The 21731-nt window shown below is 45.5% G+C and overlaps 1 protein-coding gene across 2 annotated transcripts in view; it reads left to right on the top strand.

Annotated features, from left to right (window-relative positions):
- The window catches only part of FAM171A1 (family with sequence similarity 171 member A1), a 159859-nt gene extending 138713 nt beyond the window's left edge, over positions 1-21146 (top strand). For both annotated transcript variants that reach the window (XM_031015381.3, XM_031015382.3), the window contains 3 exons: positions 11730-11846; positions 16674-16788; positions 18186-21146. In XM_031015381.3, the coding sequence (XP_030871241.1) occupies positions 11730-11846; positions 16674-16788; positions 18186-19872 (1919 nt within the window). In that variant the 3' untranslated portion in view covers positions 19873-21146. The remainder of the gene's footprint in view (positions 1-11729; positions 11847-16673; positions 16789-18185) is intronic.
- Positions 21147-21731: the final 585 nt, after the last annotated feature.

Raw genomic sequence — 21731 nt, 5'->3', positions numbered from 1 at the left:
TTTATCTATTCATTCTTAGCTGAGCTTATCCATTAGAAAAACAGGTATTCCTATAAACCAACATTTTACACCATTATTCCCAAAGCAACCCTGGAGGTGGGGGACTCCCGTCTTTATCAGAAAGGAACTTTAGCTCAGTAGAGTTGAGTGTTTCCCACACTCATGGGACATCCTAGGGAAGGGGGAGACACAAAACGTGATTTCTTCAGACTCCAAATCCCCTTTCCCAGTTTATCAGATTTTTGTGGATTCCCGCTTCAATGCCAAGACTTAATGTGGCTGAATAGAATGATGGGCTGATCTGGGAATGCAGAACAACCACCTGTTTCCAGATGTATTTTGTTTGGTCCGTACAGTTCGTTTGGGGATATTTGTTTGCTGTGTTTGAATTTACTGCCAACATTAAAAAATGGGAAGATTTTCCATGGAATTCTATTCCTGGCTTCACTTAGGGAAAAAAAAATCAAACAGTTCCTTCGGTCAGCAAATATTTATTGAACATCTTCTTTGTGCCAGACATTACTCTGTTGTAGGCTCTTGGGATAAAACAATGGCGAAACAAGCTGGGGAAGGGCCCTATAATTACAAAGCTATTGTTCTAGAAGAAGGAGACCGACAATGAGCTAGTTTATTTCAGATGGTGGAGAAACAATTAAGCAGAGTGATGGTGGAGAGAGTCATTAGCTGGTCAGAGCCTTTGGAGAAGTGACATTTGAGCTGAGATCCTAACAACACCCAGAATCCTAATGTGGGCTTATCTCGGGGACAGGACATCCCTGGCAGGAACAGTGGTCAGTGCAGAGGTCTCAAGCTTGGAACCAGCCAGGTCACTAAGCAACACATCCCTCTAGGCAAGGACACAATGGCATCTGTAGGCATTTGAAATTTTTGTTGCTGTTGTTGTTTTGACATGATCTCACTTTGTCACCTAGGCTAGAGTGTAGTGGCATGACCGTGGCTCACTGCAGCCTCAAGCCCCCGGGCTCAAGTAAACCTCCTGCCTCAGCCTCCTAAGTAGCTGGGACTACAGGCACCTGCCACCACGGCCCGGCTAATTTTTTTGTTTTTTATTTTTTGTAGAGATGTGGTCTTGCTGTGTTGCCTCAGCCTCCTAAGTAGCTGGGACTACAGGCACCTGCCACCACGGCCCGGCTAATTTTTTTGTTTTTTATTTTTTGTAGAGATGTGGTCTTGCTGTGTTGCCAGGGCTGATCTTAAACTCCTAGGCACAGGAGACCCTTCCACCTAGGCTTCCCAAAGTGCTGAGATTGCTGGCATGAGCCACCACACCCAGTCATCTGTAGGCATTTGAGTGCGCTGACTCCTGGCCTATAGTCTGACAATTGACCAGATTCCTTCTTGAATATATCAGAAATATTTCTGAAGTTGCTTCAAGCACTGGCCACCTAGTGAACCCGCTACAGCCACATGCTAGGAAATGGCATTAGGGCATTTTGCGGGTGTGGCAATTCTGCCTGACAGAGTTGCCACACCCACAAAAGGGCAAATAATTTAGAGAGGAGTTGCTACTCGGAGTGAGATCTGCTGATGAACGGCACCTGCATCACCCGGAGCTCGTTAGAACCGCGTTCTCAGGGCTGTGCACGGTGGCTCACACCTGTAGTCCCAGCATTTTTGAGAAGGCAAGGGGAGAAGATCGCTAGAACTCAAGAGTTTGAGACCTGCTCAGGTAACATAGCAAGACCCCATCTCTATAAAAAATAAAAATTTAGCCAGGCATGGTGGCATGTGTCTGTGGTCCTAGCTACTCGGGAGGCTGAGGTGGGAAGATCACTTGAGCCAGGAGGTCGAAGCTGCAGTGAGCTGTGATTGCACCACTGCACTCCAGCCTGGGCGATAGAGAGAGAACCTGCCTTAAAAAAATAATAATAATAAAATAAGAATTGCCTTCTCAGGCTTTCCTCCAGACCTCTGGATCAGAACCTGCACTTAGCAAGATCTCTGTGTCAACAAGCTCTTTAGCAAGCATCCTACCACATGTCTCCAGAGTTGTAATTTCTCTGTTATGAGAACGCTCAGTTATTCTCTGCAAATTATCTGTTATGCTGTCTTTCATCTTGAGGATTTTTCCAATGCAGGGGACTAATGGCTGTGCCACCCACAATCCTTGTGTGCTCCCCACCCAGTCCCTTCTGACATGTAATTGCAAGATGGGTATTGGCCTCAGTGGGTAATGAACAAAATTTCTCTCCAGATGGGGCTAATTAGCTTGTATTCTGACCTACTTTCAGGAAATGTATATATATCTATTGTAAATTCAGAAGTCTCTCATTAAATTTTATTAATGCTATTATGTATCCTAATACCTCTAGCTATCTATTTAAGGAATAAGCTTTCTATAAGTCTGCCAGTATTTTGTGGTTTCCCATAACTGCTTCTTTCCTAAAACTTGTTTCAGTAAGTCTTACGATAGCTCAGCTAAAGCTTAAAGAAAAAAAAAATCAGTTGCTTAAATTTAAGAATCTTTCTCAAAAACTACCCTAAAAATACCCAGGGAATGTGTTGCAGCTGAATACAGTCATCGTGTTAATTTCTAATATTCAACACATTCATGATTTCATGCTTCAAACGAAGGTCGTTGGTTACAATGAGTTGCCCTTAATTTTATTCTTGTTTAAACCAGTCCTGAAATGTACTTGCCCACAGCTATGAGAATCCAACCATCTGCACATAACTTTTGCTCTTCAGTTTGATTGCTTTCAACAAGAATGATTAGATAATTGACCACCGGGCAAATACTTTGCTATATAATTAACTAGGAATGTTTACTTCTGACATATTTCATGGAAAAACAATTCCAAAGAAGGAAACCTAGCTACTCAAAGCCGTAGAGTTTAATTTGGAAAAAAAGAGGACTATCCCACAGTGTCATAAATGTAGAAATTGTCACTGTTTCTGCCATACTGAAGAATGTGGTTTAAGGGCTGATGGCTTTTTATTTGATTTTAATGTGATTCTATGCTGATTTTGTTAAAGTATACAATAACATAGACTTAAATATTGATAATTCTATATATATAGTTGGTAGGAACTTATGGAGATTATTGCTTAATGCAGATGAAAGCCCTAGGAAGCAAGTCATCTGTTTTCTAGAGAAATCTAGCATGTTCAGGGATCTGGAAAGGCCTGATGGTGATGATGGTGATGGTGATGATGATGATGTTGGTGATGGTGGTGATGGTGATGATGGTGATGGGGGTGATGGTGATGATGGTGATGGGGGTGACAATGGTGATGGTGATGATGATGATGGTGAGGGGGGTGACAATGGTGATGATGGTGATGGTGATTATGGTGATGGGGTGACAATGGTGATGATGGTGATGGTGACAATGATGGTGGTGACGATGGCGATGATGGTGGTGATGACGATGATGATGATGATGTTTGCCATGGATCTGAGAGGTGCATACCTCTTAAGAAGATTATTCCTCAAACGAGCTAGTGCTCACTCCATGCTAATTATTCATCCAGAGCCATGACAGCCCAAGAAAGCTAGTGATTAGGCAGAGCCCACAGCTGAAAAATGAAACAACAGCAGGTTCCCCAATCCAAGGCCATGCCTGCACCAGCACAAGTGACCTTGCCCCCCATCCTAAATGTTCCCAAATCTCTCACAGTGCGAATGTAGCTGTAGGAGTAGAAATGGCTATGTTTCACAGTATGGACAATCACGTCTTCATTGATAGAACTTTTGGCAATTGGATTTCTGAGTGGCTGTGGCATTTCTTTCCGAGTCCCAGCTTATAGACCTAGTAGAATTCACTGCAGCCTCTTTCTGGAAAAATACATCTATTAGAATACATTAGCTGCAAGAAGTAAAGTACCCAGCTACAAGCGCTTAAATGACGAGGCCATTTAGTGTTTACGTGACAAAGAAACATGAGGCAGGTGGCTCTAGGATTGCACCAGTGGTTCAGTGATGTCACAGGGACGTTCAGGTCCTCTTCTGTGTCATCCTCAGCATGTCCTCAGCGCACACGACTAGGAAGTGGCAGACTTGGATATCACATTTAGGATCATGTCAATCCAGGGAAGTCATCTGTATGGTCCATTGACCCTTTATGCTGCTGGGTGTTTATCTGCCCAGTGTTCTGAGGTCTGACATGCTAACAAATCTCAGCATAAGAACAGTCACTTGGGCTGGCGCGGGGCACATGCCTGCAACCCCAGCACCTTGGGAGGAAGAGGCAGGAGGAGGATCACTTGAGCCCAGGAGTTTGCGACCAGCCTGAGAAGCATGGTGAAACCCCATCTCTACTAAAAAATACAAAAATCAGCCAGATGTGGTGGTGCATGCCTGTAGTCCCAGCTACTCAGGAGGCTGAAGTGGGAGGATCGCTTGAGCCCAGGAACCAGAGGTTGCAGTGAGCCAAGATAGCAACACTGCACTCCAGCCTGAATGACAAAGCAAGACCCAGTCTCTTAAAAAAAAAAAAAAAAAAAATACTCCCACTTTGTTCTTGTACTTTGGCTAATCTCTTTCTCAAAAAGAGATTTTAAGAATCTCTTAACATGTGAGTTTCAGGTACGATCTTTTCAAAGTCAATAGTGCTTGTAATATCAGGTCTGTCTGCTTCTTACCCAGTGGTGAGAAGGTAATTGGCTGCTACAGGGGAGTTTCCAGGCAGAGTAAATGTGCCAGGCAGGAAAAGCCAGGTAACTGTGATCTCCTTAGGCCATATTCAAATTAGACATTGTTTTGGGCCGTTTTTCATACTTTAGAGTTCTTTTCTCTTTTGATGGCCATTTGTTAAATCTTTGAACTCACTTTTCTTTATACTTTGCAAATAAAAGTAGATTTCATTACTGGTTGGTAACCAAGCAGGAAAGCAGCACACTTGGCAATTGCTGGGAGACAGCATCAGATCTTGCAGGACACATCTTTCCCTGCCTGTCAGTTGTTATGTGTAATAATCATTGTAGTTAAATGTAGCTTCCAAATTAAGAATGCATGATGCTTTACACCCAGTGAACCTTGCCAGCTGGATGCATTACTCATTTTCAAAAAATTAGTAAGATAGTTCAACAAATTGTTTATACTTGAAAATATCTCTGAGTCTTTCCATTGTGTAAGGTCTAACTCTAAAGAATGATACTTCAAGGTGGGCCTGGTGACTGATGCCTATAATCCCAGTGCTTTGGGAGGCCAAGGCAGGAGGATCACTTGGGTCCAGAAGTTCAAGGCCATCCTGGGCAATATATAGAGACTGTCTCTACAAAAAATACCAAAGTTAGTTGGGCATGGTAGCACGTGCCTGTAGTCTCAGCTATTTGGGAGGCTGAGATGGGAGGATCCCTTGAGCACAGGAGGTTGAGGCTACAGTGAGCCATGATTGCACCACTGCCCTCCAGCTGGGTGACAGAACAAGACCCTGTCTCAAAAGAACAAAAAAGAAAATGACAATTCAGACAAAAACTGACCTGAGAGTGTGGTGTGGAAGAAAACAATACTGAACTTGGATTTCAACTATCACTGTTCCGGCCGGGTGCAGTGGCCCACACCTATAATCCCTACACCTTGGGAGGCCAAGGGGGGCAGATCACTTGAGGTAAGGAGTTTGAGACCAGCCTGGCCAACATGGTAAAACTCCATTTCCATTAAAAATACAAAAAATTAGCTGGTTGTGGTGGCAGGTGGCTGTAATCCCAGCTACTCAGGAGGCTGAGGCAGGAGAATCACTTGAACCCAGGAGGCAGAGGTTGCAGTGAGCTGAGATTGCACCACTGCACTCCAGCCTGGGCAAAAGAATGAGACTCTGTCTAAAAAGAAATATATATATATATATCACTGTTCCATATCTGATTTTGTCCTCCTGTCCCTCACACTGCCTGTGTATCTTATTTCAGACAGAATTGTAACAAGGTTGTGTGTTTCCCAATAGCATACAGCTCCAGGTGGGAAGCTGGGGGGTGGTTGTGGTGGGGGAGCAGAGTTCATAACAGAACACTGATAACAAGTTATAAGGAAGAAAGAAAAGGGAAATAAACATGAGGGTAGGCGGGAGTATTCAGCACAAGAGCAAACAACTTATAATCCCCACCTCTGTATTCTTAAGGACATTCATATGTCAGAACCTAGCATTGTAGTTGATCATAATTATGACCCTGAGTAATGAAGAAAAGTCAAAATTGTATTCACATTCACAGAGCAGGAGGAAATGATGCTTTTTAGAATTTTTATAAATGGCCTTTTCAAGTTTTGGCAGAGTCAGGTTATGTAGAAGAGTAGCTCCCAGATGGTTCAGGAGGTGTCCTGGGGATGGCTGTGGTGGGGATTGAGGGGACATCTCTTTGCCCTCATGCAGGGAAGCTTACCTTTTATCTGTTTCATATATTAGTTTCTGCCTAAGAATCCATTAAAGAGGGGGTTCAAATGCTTTAAAAACTATGCAACAATCAATGATCTAGAAATTTCAGTAACGCAGAATTTCATCCGTTGATGATGCCAGAGAGATCACCCTGTAACCTTCACACACATGCAGTCCCGGTAACAGGCCCAGCCATAGGCGTTGATTAGAACAGAGAGGCACATATCATTGTCCAGCCACCTCCTAAAATGCCGGCTGCACGACCAGGTTGGCACAGCTGCAGCAGTGCGGCTTCTGCAGGAAGAAGCCTGGGTTTCTGGGGCGAGGCAGGAGGAGGCTGTAGGGTCCTGCTTGCCTTCACCACATGACCTTTCCTTGAGTCTGCAAGTCCCAGCGGCCACCTCAGCTGCTTGCTTGTGCAGAAGACACTAAGAGGCAGTGGTAAGCCCCTGGAAGAGACTGGGAAGGGCAGAAAGAGAAGCTCAGGGTGAAGGGGGCTTGAGCAGGTAGCCCAGCTGGGCTGCTGTCACATTAGGGACTGCTGTCTGTCAGACCCCAAGGAGACATGCTTAAGCAGGAGAGCCCTCTGGGCAGATGTCCTCACCCAGGAGCATCCCAAGGCCTCCATGCTCAGGGGCAGGTGGGCCAACTTGAGAGGCCTTGCAGTGGAGCTTTCTTTGGTCCGCGCAGCAGGAACAACCTGGTTCCTCCCTTGCTCTGTCTCAGCAGTGCCCGAGGCTCTCACCACATGATGAAAGGGCACCCTTCCTGGTTGCAACACCCAGCGATCCCATATTCAGCAGAAGAGACTTTGCAGAGGCCAGTGTGCTCTGCCATCCGGTACCACCAGTAAAGAATCCTGGCCCTGGTGCCCGCTGCTCCGGTGGTGAAACTCTGCATCCCACAGTGGCATCAGGATTCCACCATGAGAAGCATGTGTTTCTAGTACACAATTTGCTAATTCCCGTACTCCCTGGAGCTTATTTCCTCCCACAAAACACGGAAAGCATGAAATGCTTTTGCCAGTAACAGCATGATTGTTGAATCCCCAAAGAGTGTCACACTTTAGCCATAGTAGGCTCTTCCCCAGCTGGTTCTGTTCCCTTTAGTTTGAAAGGGCAGCATCCCAGGCATGATCAGACTGCCATGGGGATATCCTTCCCTGCCTACTGCACCCAGCCTTTCACAGGTTACCAGATATTATTTTTTGATTGCACCTGTAGCTTCCACTCATTCTGAAGTTCTCTGGAGTTCCTACTCTATGCATATCTCTAGATGCTGAGAAGAAAACAAAAGGAACGCAAGACACAGGCCACACCCATGGAGTTTACGATCTAAGAAAGGAGATAAGACTGAGGGCCACAGGCTAGCCACGGAAGGCAACGTGTGTTTTTGGCAAATGGATGATGCAGTAACACTTGCCCAGGATGTGCCAAGACACGGAAGACCCATGTGTCCTAGAAAGGCCTCTGGAAAAACACTGGGCTTGATTTGAATCTTGAAAGACTGGGTAGATTTTTGGAAGAGAGAAAAACTATATGAGGTTGGAGCTACATTTGCAGGCAAAGTCACAGAATGGGTAGAGGTGTGCATTGTGAAGACTGCCTGGCAGGAACTAAAGAGGGGGTTGGGGACTGTATTAGTCTGTTTTCACGCTGCTGATAAAGACATACCTGAGACTGGGAAATTTATAAAGAAAAAGAGGTTTAATAGACTCACAGTTCCACATGGCTGGGGAGGCCTCACAATCATGGCAAAAGGCAAAAGGCACATCTTACATGGTGGCAGGCAAGAGAGAAAACTTGTAAAGGGAAACTCCCCCTTATAAAACCATTAGATCTCCTGAGACTTATTCACTATCACAAGAACAGCACAGGAAAGACCTGCCACCATGATTCAGTTATCTCCCACCAGGTGCCTCCTACAACACACAGGAATTGTGGGAGCTACAATTCAAGATGACATCTGGGTGGGGACATAGCCAAACCCTATCAGGGGTAGAAGAGAGGAAGGAAGTGGGAGAAGCTCCAACCATGTGTGCCTCCGTTTCCAGGTCCCCCATGTCCTCCTGCAGCAAATGGGGTGTGAAGATCGTCCCAGAAGGATGCCTAACTCCTTTCCAGCCCGGGCACAGCTGCTCCGTCCTGTTCACCCGGGGCCTCTGTGCTCCCATCCCCACTTCCATCTTCACATGTCATCCAGGCCCACCACACCAGGCCTTTGTACACACTGATCCCTGGGCAGAATGTCCTCCTTCTCTTTCTCCTGGCTCCCGCCCTGCCCCATCTCTCCCCATCACTGACAACCCCTGCCTGTTCATCAAAACTAAACTCATCCCAATCCTTCTACACCCACCCCAGGTGGGTGTTTCCTAGCTGACCCTCCAAGCAGCTATGTCTTCTTCAGCCAATGGACTTTCTGGCCTCCACCAGCACCACTGCTGGACTGCAGGCCCTCCAGAGTGAACCTGGGGACTCATTAGTCTGGTGGGGTCTGTATATGTGGTCACCCACTAGGCTTGTCCCAAATGTAATGTGGAGGGTTTTTTTGTTTTTTTTTTTAATTGAGATAGAATCTTGCTCTGTCGCCCAGGCTGGAGTGCAGTGGCTCAATCTCAGCTCACCGCAACCTCCGCCTCACAGGTTCAAGTGATTCTCCTGCCTCAGCCTCCCCAGTTGCTGGAATTACAGATGGGAGCCACCACACCCAGCTAATTTTCATAGTTTTAGTAGAGACGGGGTTTTGCTGTGTTGCTCAGACTGGTCTCAAACTCCTGACCTCAAGTGATCCACCAGCCTCAGCCTCCCAAAGTGCTGGGATTACAGGCATGAGCCACCACCCCCAGCCAATGTGGAGCTATTTTTTAAAGTCTGTTTCAATTGGTTATCGTGTGTTTTAGAAGGGAAAGGCAACTTAGGGAGAAAGGCAGGTGTGCACTCATGAATGAGCAGGACTTACTCTGCTTCCAGCTGTCACCCTCTGGGTCCTGTTTAGCCTAACCCAGAATCTGCTCTGTTTGACAAGCAGTGACTCAACAATCTAATGTGGGGAAAACAGCAAACCAAAGAATGCACAGCCATTTCCTGGCTGATGCAGAGAGGCTGAGAGCATCACTGTAGTGGGCCAGCTTTGGGGAGGGGATACGACGTGTAAGTCATGAGCTGAACGGGCGCCAAGCCTGGAGCGGGAGTAGGAGCATTCGCAAACATTCTCTACCTTCGAGGAAGCTTTCTTACCATCAGAGAAAACCTTTTTCTTACTTTTTAAAATTATTTTTTGTAGAGATGGCATCTCACTCTGTTGCCCAGGCTGGTCTCGAACTCCTGGCTTCAAGTGATCCTCCCACCTTGACCTCCCAAAGTGCTGGGACTATAGGCGTGAGTCACCATGCCCAGCCCTTTTTCCTCAATGTGTCAAACATCTTACGTTGTCGCTCCCCTAGTACAATAGCCCTGTAGAACAGGGTGATTTCTAGGAGGGTGCGCTTCAGGAAATGGACCAGAACCGGGCATCCCTGCCCTCATACCCGTTTGCAAAACCTTGCTTACAGTCTGCTCTTTCTGGAGCCCAAACCTGCTGGTGCAGTGATCCAGTCTGTGGCTTGGGAAGGGGGAGATGCCGAGCCCTCGCTGGTGCCCGACTTGTCCCACCTGCCCACTGTGTGCCGCTGCCATGTGAGCAGAGGAGCGGCTGCCAGGGGAGGCATCACCAAGGGCATCTTTCCACCCACTGCATTTGAATGTTGCTATGGCAACTGATAAGGCCTCAAAGCAACCCAAGTGTTGTTTCTTTCTTCAGGGGGAATATAAATCCATTACCACCACCTCTGCATGAGGCTTATAGCTAAGCAAGGCAAGCATTTGGGTAGAACACAGGCATGAGTCACAGGATGATGATTGGGTCAATGATGAACTACATGTACAATGGTGATCCCATAAGACTATAATTCTGTATTTTTACTGTACCTTTTCTATGTTTAGATACCCAGATACTTCCCATTGTGTGACGGTGGCCTATGGTATTCAGCGCAGTCACACGATGTACGGGTTTGTAGCCTAGGAGCAATGGGTTAGACCGTGTGGCCCAGGTGTGTAGGAGGCAGTACCACCTAGGTTTGCATAAGGACGCTCTATGATGTTTGCACAGCGATGAACAATGCATTTTCAGAATGTATCCCTGTTAAATGACGCATGCCTGCATTTGGTGCACAGCTGGTCTATTTAGGCCTTAGAGCCACAGGGTCGCCCACGTAGCCATTTCAGGTGACAATGATTATAGGAGAGAGATGAGCTGCACAGGAGGCCTGTGTATGCCAGGACATCTATCTCCATGCTGATAAGTCGGAGTGGGTGCGCGGGCCGTCTAGAGGTTCGCCCAGCCTCTCCCTGGCCTTCTGCACACAGCTGCCATCGCAGGCCTCAGAGCAAGGCTCTCTGCAGGTGAGCCCAGGAAAAGGCATCCATTTTTGGCTGGGAAATAGCCCAACAACCTTGGGCAAGTTCATCCTCTTCAATGAGTTTGCTCCTAGAAACTTCACAAAGTAAAAATGCAATCAAATGCTGGGAAGGTTTCTAGGAAATGCAGCCTGGTAGAGCAGAAGAAATAGCACAGCCTTGAGGTCAGGCAGCCCCAGGTTCTATTCCCACTCTGCTCTCAGCCACCGAGAGGCCTTGGAAAAGTTTTGTAACTCCCCAGTCTTCATTGTTGTGGTGAGAGTTATAGATGGTGTATTATAAGACATGTATGCTGTGAATAGCTAGTGCATAGCAGGTGCTTGTTACTTTCAAATGCTAGCTAAAGTAATAACTGGAAGATACAGCAGGAACTTGATGTATTTGGTGTTTCCCAGCATTGAAACAAACTGGAAGCTTTTAAAAATGCTCACTGAAGCCAGGGTTACTGGATGAGAGTTTGCAAAGATGGGATGAAGGGATCTATTTTTTCAAAACACCCCTAGGTAATTCTGATATAGCCAGTCTGCAGCTCTGGGTAGAAAATTTGCTCAAGGACAAAGAGCTTGAATAGAGCCGGATTTCCCCCTCTCTTTTCACTCCCACCAGCCCCCATCATGCTGCCTGTATTCTGCTTCTGAGTTCCAAAGGCTTCTGCTAAAATCATCTGTGTTTGGAAGGAGGGGTGTTTGATAAAGTGGCTGAAAGTAATTTAATTGAGAAGGCAAAGGAACACTAAAGTTGCTTATCTTTCCCTGAAAGGAAAATGAAAAGAATTTCTCCAGAAAGCTGCCTGGGGTCCCTAGATGACACTTTGGCCATCTTGGTTATCTTATAGGTCATAAACATGACATTTAAGATATTTAAGATGACTTTTACAATATGCTCAAGCCTTACAAAGGAGCTTGGTGTGCTTGTAGCTAACATCTCTTTCTCAATTCCACAGGAACGTGGCTGAAGAGCGGTCTGGGTCTTGTGCACCAGGAAGGCAGCCAGCTGACGTGGACATACATTGCTCCCCAGTTGGGGTACTGGGTGGCCGCCATGTCCCCTCCCATCCCAGGTAACACGGAGCCAACACTTGCGATGATGCGGATCAGTTGCTTTGGTCTTTGAGGGTTCAGGCTAAGTATGCTTTTGAAAATAACTTCAGCAGGGCGATCACATCTTATTCAAAAATGGTTAAAAGTCTGAAAATGAGATGATGTAAAGAAGGTATTTCACGGGGGTGGGGGACTTCTGGTTGGAAATCTTCCATCTAGGGTAAGAATAATACATAGAAAATAGTCTTGAGTGGCTGTTTTGTTCGGACAGCTGCCATAGGGAATTCTTCATCAAAAGCCCACAGAGACCAGCAAGACCTCCTCCCTAATTCCTGAAACAGCTGTGGCCTGGTATAGGCACACATGTAGGGAAAAGCACTCCACAGAGATGCTAGCGGGAAGTCACCACTGGGGGCAAAAAGCCTGGTGGGGCATTTCCAAAATGGCTTAAACGCAAACCAGTTGCTTTGTATCTACGAGAATCTTCCCCTCCATTTAGGATACGTGCATTAATGCATATCTTTCAGAATGTGACTAATAGTTTATTTTTTTAACCTATGTTACCCCCAAAAATATTCTAGAATTGTTGAGTTTTTTTTGTTTTGTTTTCAAAATGGTCATCTCAGGAGAATTATTTCCAGCGATAGCTTCTGTTGCTCAAGCTGCCTTTAGAATCTATATTACTTGGACTGCCTTCTGCCTTCATTAGTAAATCTCTTTCTTGGTGGCAAATCTTTATGCTCAAATGGCAAATCTTTATGATTTTTCTTTTTAAAGACATCTAAAAGTCATGCACATTCAAGACTGGTGAATAAAGTAGGTGACTTAGCTAGGTTGAAATGTGCTGTGATTAAAAGGTGTCTCTTGTAAATGAACCATGAAGGCAGTTCTAAAATGCAAGTCCAAATATTTTAGCAATGGAATTATCACTGGAATTAGCACTTAGACTCACAAAGTAACTGATTTGATGGAGGTCTTTCCTAAACAGGTGTGGAAAAATGTGTTACAATGACTTTATATCACCATACTAAGAAAATTTACACTTCACATCTGTTTTAAGAGTAATGTGTTTCCCTTAGCCGGGCGCGGTGGCTCACGCCTGTAATCCCAGCACTTTGGGATGCCGAGGAGGGCGGATCATGAGGTCAGGAGATCGAGACCATCCTGGCTAACATGGTGACACCCCATCTCTACTCAAAATACAAAAATTAGCTGGGCGTGGTGGCACACACCTTAGTCCCAGCTACTTGGGAGGCTGAGGCAGGAGAATCGCTTGAACCCAGGAGGCAGAGGTTGCAGTGAGCCGAGATTGTGCCACTGCACTCCAGCCTGGGCGACAGAGCGAGACACCATCTCAAAAAAAGAAAAAAAAGATTAATGTGTTTCCCTTGATGCTATTGTTTTTGTAGTGATATAAGCATGAACCACACGTAGAAATGCACCATTCTCTGAATCTGAAATACCTAGATTATGACTGAAAAGAAACAAAGGAAGGAAAAGAATTGTCTTAAGTACTAAAATAAATGCCATAAAGCCCACGCATTAAAATGAACTTTAATTTTAGATGTATTTCAATCTCAGCTATCAGTTTTCCCATCATGCAGTAGATCAGTATATGCTTTGTGTGTGTGTGTGTTTTGGTTTTGTTGTTGTTGTTCGTTTGTTTTTTTGAGACAGAGTTTTGTTCTTGTTGCCCAGGCTGGAGTACCATGGCATGATCTCAGCTCATGGCCATCTCCGCCTCCTGGGTTCAAGCAATTATCCTGCCTCAGACTCTGGAGTAGCTGAGATTACAGGTCTCCGCCACCACACCTGGCTAATTTTTGTATTTTAGTGGAGACAGGGTTTCACCATGTTAGTCAGGCTGGTCTTGAACTTCTGACCTCTGGTGATCCACCCGCCTCAGCCTCCCAAAGTGCTGAAATTACAGGCATGAGCCACTGCGCCTGTCCAGTATATGCTTTTGTAAGGCAGCATGAAGGAACTGCCAGACATAGCTCCCCTGAGAGCTTCCTAGCAGTGAAGGAAGAGACTCAAGGCTATAAAAAGCATACACAGGCCAGGGCATGGTAGCTCACACCTGTAATCCCAGCACTTTGGGAGGCAAGGCAGGATGATCTCTTGAACCCAGGCGTTCAAGACCAGCCTGGGCAACATAGCAAGACCCCACCTCTAAAAAATTTTTTTTTAATTAGCCAGTGATGGTAGCATTCACATGTAATCCCGGTTACTTGAGAGGCTGAGGCAGGAGGATCCCGTGAGCTCAAGAGTTCAAGGCTGCAGTGAGCTATGATCATGTCACTGCACTCCAGCCTAGGTGACAGAGTGAGACCCCATCTCAAAAATAACACAAAGCATACCCACTACAGCCCCTGATGGTATTTAATGTAGGGATACATATGTCAGTCATCTCACAACCCACCTTTATTACAAAAAATTATACTAATATTGGGCTTTCATGAACTCAAAAGCAACAACAAAATGATTTGGGTTATGTTCCTTAACTCCTTGAAGTGAAGTATAGCTGTGAATTTTATAAAGAATCGTACTGGCAGAGATTAAAACAATAATGCTGGCCAGGCACGGTGGCTCATGCCTGTAATCCCAGGACTTTGGGAGGCCAAGGTGGGCAAATCATGAGGTCAGGAGATCAAGACCATCCTGGCTAACACGTTGAAACCCTGTCTCTACTAAAAATACAAAAAATTTGCCAGGCACAGTGGCACACGCCTGTAGTCCCAGGTACTCGGGAGGCTGAGGCAGGAGAATTGCCCAAACCTGGGAGGCAGAGGTTGCAGTGAGCCCAGATCGTGCCACTGCACTCCAGCCTGAATGATAGTGAGACTCCGTCTCAAAACAAAACAAAACAAAAAAATAATGCTTTGAGTACTTAAAGGACGAAGCATCAGTATTTGGAAATACTTTTATGTGTACCCTAAGTTTCTTGGTGACTCCTGACAAAGCTTTGCTAGATCCGTGGGAATTGTCTATTGTCTTTGCATGAAAAAATTGTTTCTCTGGGCCGGGTGCGGTGGCTCACGCCTGTAATCCCAGCACTTTAGGAGGACGAGGCAGGTGGATGACGAGGTCAGGAGTTCAAGACCAGCCTGGCCAAGATGGTGGAACCCCATCTCTACTTAAAAAAATTAGCCAGGCATCGTGACGGGCGCCTATAATCCCAGCTATTCAGGAGGCTGAGGCAGGAGAATCACTTAAACCCAGGAGGCAGAGGTTACAATGAGCTGAGATCGCACCAATGCACTCTAGCCTGGGTGACAGAGCAAAGACTCCGTCTCGAAAAAAAAAAAAAAATTGTTTCTCTGAACAAGTAAGCCAGTATCTAATTGTCAGTTATTTTTCCAATTTCTGTAAACTTTAACCCCCTCCTCGCACTCCGTTGAAGTAATTATATCTGAAAGAGAATGATGTTTCTTGTGAATTTAAGTAACATCACTATTTTCAAAAACTGGTAAATCTTGGGTTTATCTAGGTCTTAAATTAGGAGATTTGTCCCCTTAAGAAGATTTTTTAAAAAATCTATGTCTTGGAATATCAAAAATCAAAAATAAGCAAATGGGTGTCTGTGGTGTTTGATAATCATAGCCATGCTACCCTGAAATAATATGAAGCCAGTTCATTTCGACCCGTGTATTCATACACTGCCAGGAAACTCGGACACCAATAAATACCTAAATATTGGAATGTTGGGAGGTTTTTGTTGTCGCTGATCTGTTGTTAGTAACATTAAGATAGATTTGTACTACTACGGAACATAAAATGTGAGTTAAGCTACCTCTTGGGATTTTTTCCAACATAAACTTAAAATATTTTTATCTTTGATAACCTTATGTATAAGTTCTAAAGAGATCTCTGGCCACGTAAGGTTAGCTATTTTGAAAAGGCATTGTAGAGAAAGATCTTGTTTTTAAAGATGGATATCATTTTAGTCATATTTGATACCTGTATTAAGTTTTAAAAGTTGCTGACTTTTTTAAGTCACAGGAAATGTATGTCATACATTTAAACTGATTCATTTGGGCTAGGGGCTCTCCAGACGGTAATGATTGACTGCCCGGGAAAAGCGAGAATAAAATTTTGTAGGATTTTTTTTTTTTTCACTGCAATATAAAGTTCCCAGATAGTCAGGCCATCTTTCTGAAGGTGAGAGTCCCAGTCATTATATCATCATGCGTTCATTCTCTTGTATGGAAATATCATATGGCTGGGCACAGTGGCTCGTGCCTATAATCCCAGCACTTTGGTAGACTGAGGCAGTGGATTGCTCGAACTCAGGAGTTCAAGACCCACCTGGGCAACATAGTGAGTGCACTGCCTCTAAAAAAAATTTACAAAAATTAGCCAGGTGTGGTGGTGCGTGCCTGTAGTCCCAGCTATGCTGGAGGCTGAGGCAGGAGGATTGATGCAGCCCAGGAGGTCAAGGCTACAGTAAGCCATGATTGTATCACTGCGCTTCAGCCTGGGTGACAGAATGAGACCCTGTCTCAAAAAAAAAAAAAATTAAAATAAAAAGATCATGTATTTCAAATGCGGCACGTGCTACCAAGTGAGGCGCACTTCTCTGCTTAGGAGGAGCCCTTGACGTAACCACATCTTGTCTTTGAGTATTCAAAGTTCTCCTGGCCGTGGGAGCTTCCATAATAGTCATGCTAATCACTAATGCAATGCTGGTGGTACCCCAAGTGCATGATCCAAGGGTGTTTTCCTCTGGCCACTGCTCTATGCCCCAGCCAAGAAGAGTAAGCACAAGACACTGTGTTCTCAATGAATGATCCCTCTTTTGAGTTAAAGGTGTTCAAAACTCTAAATGCCATTTTCTGACCTTCTAGGTCCCGTTGTAACACAGGACATTACCACGTATCACACGGTGTTTCTTTTGGCCATTTTAGGAGGAATGGCTTTCATACTTTTGGTTTTGCTGTGTCTCCTTTTATATTATTGCAGGTAAAGTGTTACCATTTTGGCAATATCTTTTTTAATTCACAGTTTCTTGGGCAATTGATACTTAGAAGCATTAATATGGAGGTGGGTTTTTTTTTTAATTTTTCTAAATTGAAGTACTTTTTCTTCCCATGAAAAAGTAAGAACTCACATTTGTGATCTAAGTTGCAACTTAACAAATAGTATGTGTAAAGCATGCTGCGTGGATAACATTGCTTAGAAGGGGAGTTATGAAAAAGAGTTTACCAATAGTCATATGATTTATTCAGAGTATTCCTGAACGCTGATTAAGAGATGATACTCTGAAGGGCAAAGCAGAACTCTTCTTATTTGGGCCAGGGACGTTGGCTCACACCTATAATCCCAGCACTTTAGGAGGCCGAGGTGGGCGGATCACTTGAGGTCAGAAGTTCGAGACCAGCCTGGCCAACATGGTGAAACTCCGTTTCTACCAAAAATACAAAAATTAGCTGGGCATGGTGGCACACACCTATAATCCCAGCTACTTGGGAGGCTGAGGCAGGAGAATTGCTTGGACCCAGAAGGTGGAGGTTGCAGTGAGCCAAGATTGCACCACTGTACTCCAGCCTGGGCAACAGAGCAAGACTCCATCTCAAAAAAAAAAAACTTATTCTTATTTAGATGCCGTGTCTGTTTAGTTTGCAAGAATATTTATTGTCAACTCTTGAGTAACCCCTTTGAAATAAGTAACTTGGATTATAAAAGCCTTTAAGTTTAACTGTTTTAAAAAGACATTATAGAGGAAAAATTTTATTTTTAAAAATGCAAAGCATTTTAGTCACATTTGAGACTCTTTAATAAGTTGTTGACTTTTTTAAGTCATAGAAAAATGTATGTCATACATTTAATTCATTTAGGCAAAGGGCTCTCCAGACAGTAAAAGATGAAATCTCTCGATTATCCTACTCTAATTCGGATAAAATAAGGATAAGAGCCAGGCATGGTGGCCTAGCACTTTGGGAGGCTGAAGGGGGAGGATTGCTTGAGGCCAGGAGTTTAAGACCAGCCTGGGCAACACAGGCCATCTCTACAAAAAACTAAAAGTCAAAAATTAGCTGGGCATGGTGGCATGTGCCTGCGGTCCCAGCTGCTCGGGAGGCTGAGATGGGAGGATCACTTGAGCCCACGAGGTCAAGTCTGCAGTGAGCTATGATCATAGCACTGCACTCCAACCTGGGCGACAGAGCAAGACACTGTCTCAAAAAAAAAAAAAAAAAAAAAGGACAGGGTGTGGGGTGAGAAGGCTTTTGGCTGCTCCTGACTTGTTTTGTCTTGTCTCTCCCCATGGAAATTGAGAATTAGGATTTTACCTGAAACTTGAAACTTTTCCATTGTGAGAATCACTAATCTTTAGCTTTGGATTGTGTCTTTGGGCGCAGGAGGAAGTGCTTGAAACCTCGTCAGCACCACAGAAAACTGCAGCTCCCTGCAGGACTGGAGAGTTCCAAAAGAGACCAGTCCACGTCCATGTCACACATTAACTTGCTGTTTTCACGCCGAGCGTCAGAATTCCCTGGCCCACTGTCCGTCACCAGCCACAGCCGCCCCGAGGCCCCTGGCACGAAGGAGGTGATGAGTGGAGTCCATTTGGAAATGATGTCTCCGGGCGGCGAAGGGGACCTGCACACCCCCATGCTCAAGCTCTCCTACAGCACCTCCCAGGAATTTAGCTCCCGGGAGGAGCTCCTCTCTTGCAAGGAAGAGGATAAAAGCCAGATCTCCTTTGATAACCTCACTCCAAGTGGGACGCTGGGGAAAGACTACCGTAAGTCAGTGGAGGTTTTTCCCTTAAAGGCAAGAAAATCTATGGAAAGAGAAGGCTACGAGTCCTCGGGCAATGATGACTACAGGGGTAGTTACAACACCGTGCTCTCACAGCCTTTGTTTGAAAAGCAGGACAGAGAAGGTCCAGCCTCCACGGGAAGCAAACTCACCATTCAGGAACATCTGTACCCCGCGCCTTTATCACCTGAGAAAGAACAGCTGCTGGACCGCAGACCCACTGAATGTATGATGTCTCGATCAGTAGATCACCTCGAGAGACCTACATCCTTCCCACGGCCCGGCCAGTTAATCTGCTGCAGTTCTGTCGACCAGGTCAATGACAGCGTTTACAGGAAAGTACTGCCTGCCTTGGTCATCCCGGCTCATTATATGAAACTCCCCGGGGACCACTCCTATGTCAGCCAGCCCCTCGTCGTCCCGGCTGATCAGCAGCTTGAGATAGAAAGACTACAGGCTGAGCTGTCCAATCCCCATGCCGGGATCTTCCCACACCCGTCCTCACAGATCCAGCCCCAGCCCCTGTCTTCCCAGGCCATCTCTCAGCAGCACCTGCAGGATGCGGGCACCCGGGAGTGGAGCCCTCAGAACGCATCCATGTCGGAGTCTCTCTCCATCCCAGCTTCCCTGAACGACGCGGCTTTGGCTCAGATGAACAGTGAGGTGCAGCTCCTGACTGAAAAGGCCCTGATGGAGCTTGGGGGTGGGAAGCCGCTTCCGCACCCCCGGGCGTGGTTCGTCTCCTTGGATGGCAGGTCCAACGCTCACGTTAGACATTCATACATTGATCTCCAAAGAGCTGGAAGGAACGGAAGTAATGATGCCAGTTTGGACTCTGGCGTAGATATGAATGAACCAAAATCAGCCCGGAAGGGAAGGGGAGATGCTTTGTCTCTGCAGCAGAACTACCCGCCCGTCCAAGAGCACCAGCAGAAAGAGCCTCGAGCCCCAGACAGCACGGCCTACACGCAGCTCGTGTACCTGGATGACGTGGAACAGAGTGGCAGCGAGTGTGGGACCACGGTCTGTACCCCCGAGGACAGTGCCCTGCGATGCTTGTTGGAGGGGTCGAGTCGGAGAAGTGGTGGCCAGCTGCCCAGCCTGCAGGAGGAGACGACCAGACGGACTGCGGATGCCCCCTCGGAGCCAGCAGCCAGCCCCCACCAGAGAAGATCTGCCCACGAGGAAGAGGAAGACGATGATGATGATGACCAAGGAGAAGACAAGAAAAGCCCCTGGCAGAAACGGGAGGAGAGGCCCCTGATGGCGTTTAACATTAAATGAGCTATCGCAGACCCACCTGACTGTGGAATATAAAATTGCCAAATATCCTTTCTCATGGAAGCGCGTACCCGTTCGTGGAGGAAACGGAACGGCAGCCCAGCCGTGGGACGGACGTGGACGTTTACTGCATTCCTGTTTGCCGTGTAAATGTTAGAAAGGAATTACAGTTATTACTCGGAATAAAGGATGACTTTGGCGGATGTCGCCCCTGCAAGGAGGTGGCTGAAAGTGGTGTCCAGATGTCCTTCCGAGGACTTGGCGTATCCGCCACCAGGGACATTAAGAAACCGCACGTGATGTCGCTATGCTCTAACCATCACCTCAGTTCTCCCTCGGATTCTGGGAACAGATGAAACTTTTTGCATCGCTTGAGTCATTTTTATCACAATAATCCTACTGTGAAGCTGTCGTTGAGAACTTAGGTTGGCACGTAGCGTCTCAAGGTATGCGTTCTCTCAAAGGAAAGCTATGCATCGCTGCTTCGTTGTCTGATTTTGCTTAGATTTTGCTTTGGTTAGGTTGTGTTTTGGGATTTGCCTTTTTTTGTTGTCGCTTAAATGCAATTTGGTTGTAAAGATTTGATTCCTTTGTGTTCATCTGTTCTGCTTCTCAGCGGTCCATCTCAGTGTCTCCCTTCAGGAACCGCTGAGTGTCCTCTCTTAACATCCAAGCCTTTTAATGAAATCGTACTGAAATCTGTATCAGCTAAGAGTCCTCCAATCCTGGTCCCATTAACTCCAAGTGCCTTTTTTACAGTGACAACAGACAGTCCCTCGCTTTTTGTTGTTGTTGGTTTTCTTAACCCCTTTAATGGAACTGCCTGGATTTTATACAGTTATTAAAGGATGTCTCTTTTGCTTTAAACTGCATGCTGCCAAGTGCCATTTGGGGTCAGCATCCTCATTTCAACACAGTGTGCTCTCTAGTTATCATGTGTAACGTGGGTTCTGTTTAGCGAAGATAGACTAGAGGACACGTTAGAGATGCCCTTCCCTGCTCCATCCCTGTGGCACCATTATGGTTTTTTGGCTGTTTGTATATACGGTTACGTATTAACTCTGGAATCCTATGGGCTCATCTTGCTCACCCAACGTGGGAGTCTGGTTTGAGCAAGTGAGCTGAATGTGACTATTAAAAAAAACTTAAAAAAAAAAAAAAGAAAATCTTATGTACTATCCAAAAGTGCCAGAATGACTCTTCTGTGCATTCTTCTTAAAGAGCTGCTTGGTTATCCAAAAATGAAAATTCAAAATAAACTCTGAAGAAAAGGAAAACTGTCTTTGTGGTCATTTGAATTCATTCTGAGTCATTATCTGTTTCAAAGTTGTTATTAAGACTTTGTCAGGCCAAGCATGGTGACTCACACCTGTAATCCCAGCACTTTGGGAGGCCAAAGGAGGAGGATCACTTGAGCTCAGGATCACTTGAGCCCATCTCTACAAAAAAAAATTTTTTTAATTACCTGGTTGTAGTGGCTCATGCCTGTAGTCCCCACTACTTGAGAGGCTGAGGTGGGAGGATGGTACTACTGCACTCCAACCTGGGTAAGAGAGCAGATCCTGTCTCAAAAAAAAAAAAAAAAAAAAAAAGTCTTTGTCATTGTTTCCTTGGCGGCAGTCTGCAATGCAGTTGTCAGACTTGTATTTGGAGACCCACCACCTAGACACCTAGGAATTTCCTCTAGGGTTAAAATCTATAAAAATCCACCTTTGTCTGTAGTTTTGTTCAAGAACACCAAATAACATTTTGATGTGTTTCAGGTAAAGAGGTATGTCTGCACTTAACAAGAATCTGATGTTTTATGGTCAGTATTGATCCATCTTGGAAGAGCTTCAAGAAGATGTCATTAGAATGACCAG

This window comes from Gorilla gorilla, chromosome 8 (genome assembly GCF_029281585.2).
Source record: "Gorilla gorilla gorilla isolate KB3781 chromosome 8, NHGRI_mGorGor1-v2.1_pri, whole genome shotgun sequence".
Classification (NCBI taxonomy): Eukaryota; Metazoa; Chordata; class Mammalia; order Primates; family Hominidae; genus Gorilla; species Gorilla gorilla.
This window is presented reverse-complemented; position numbering and strand designations above follow the sequence as displayed.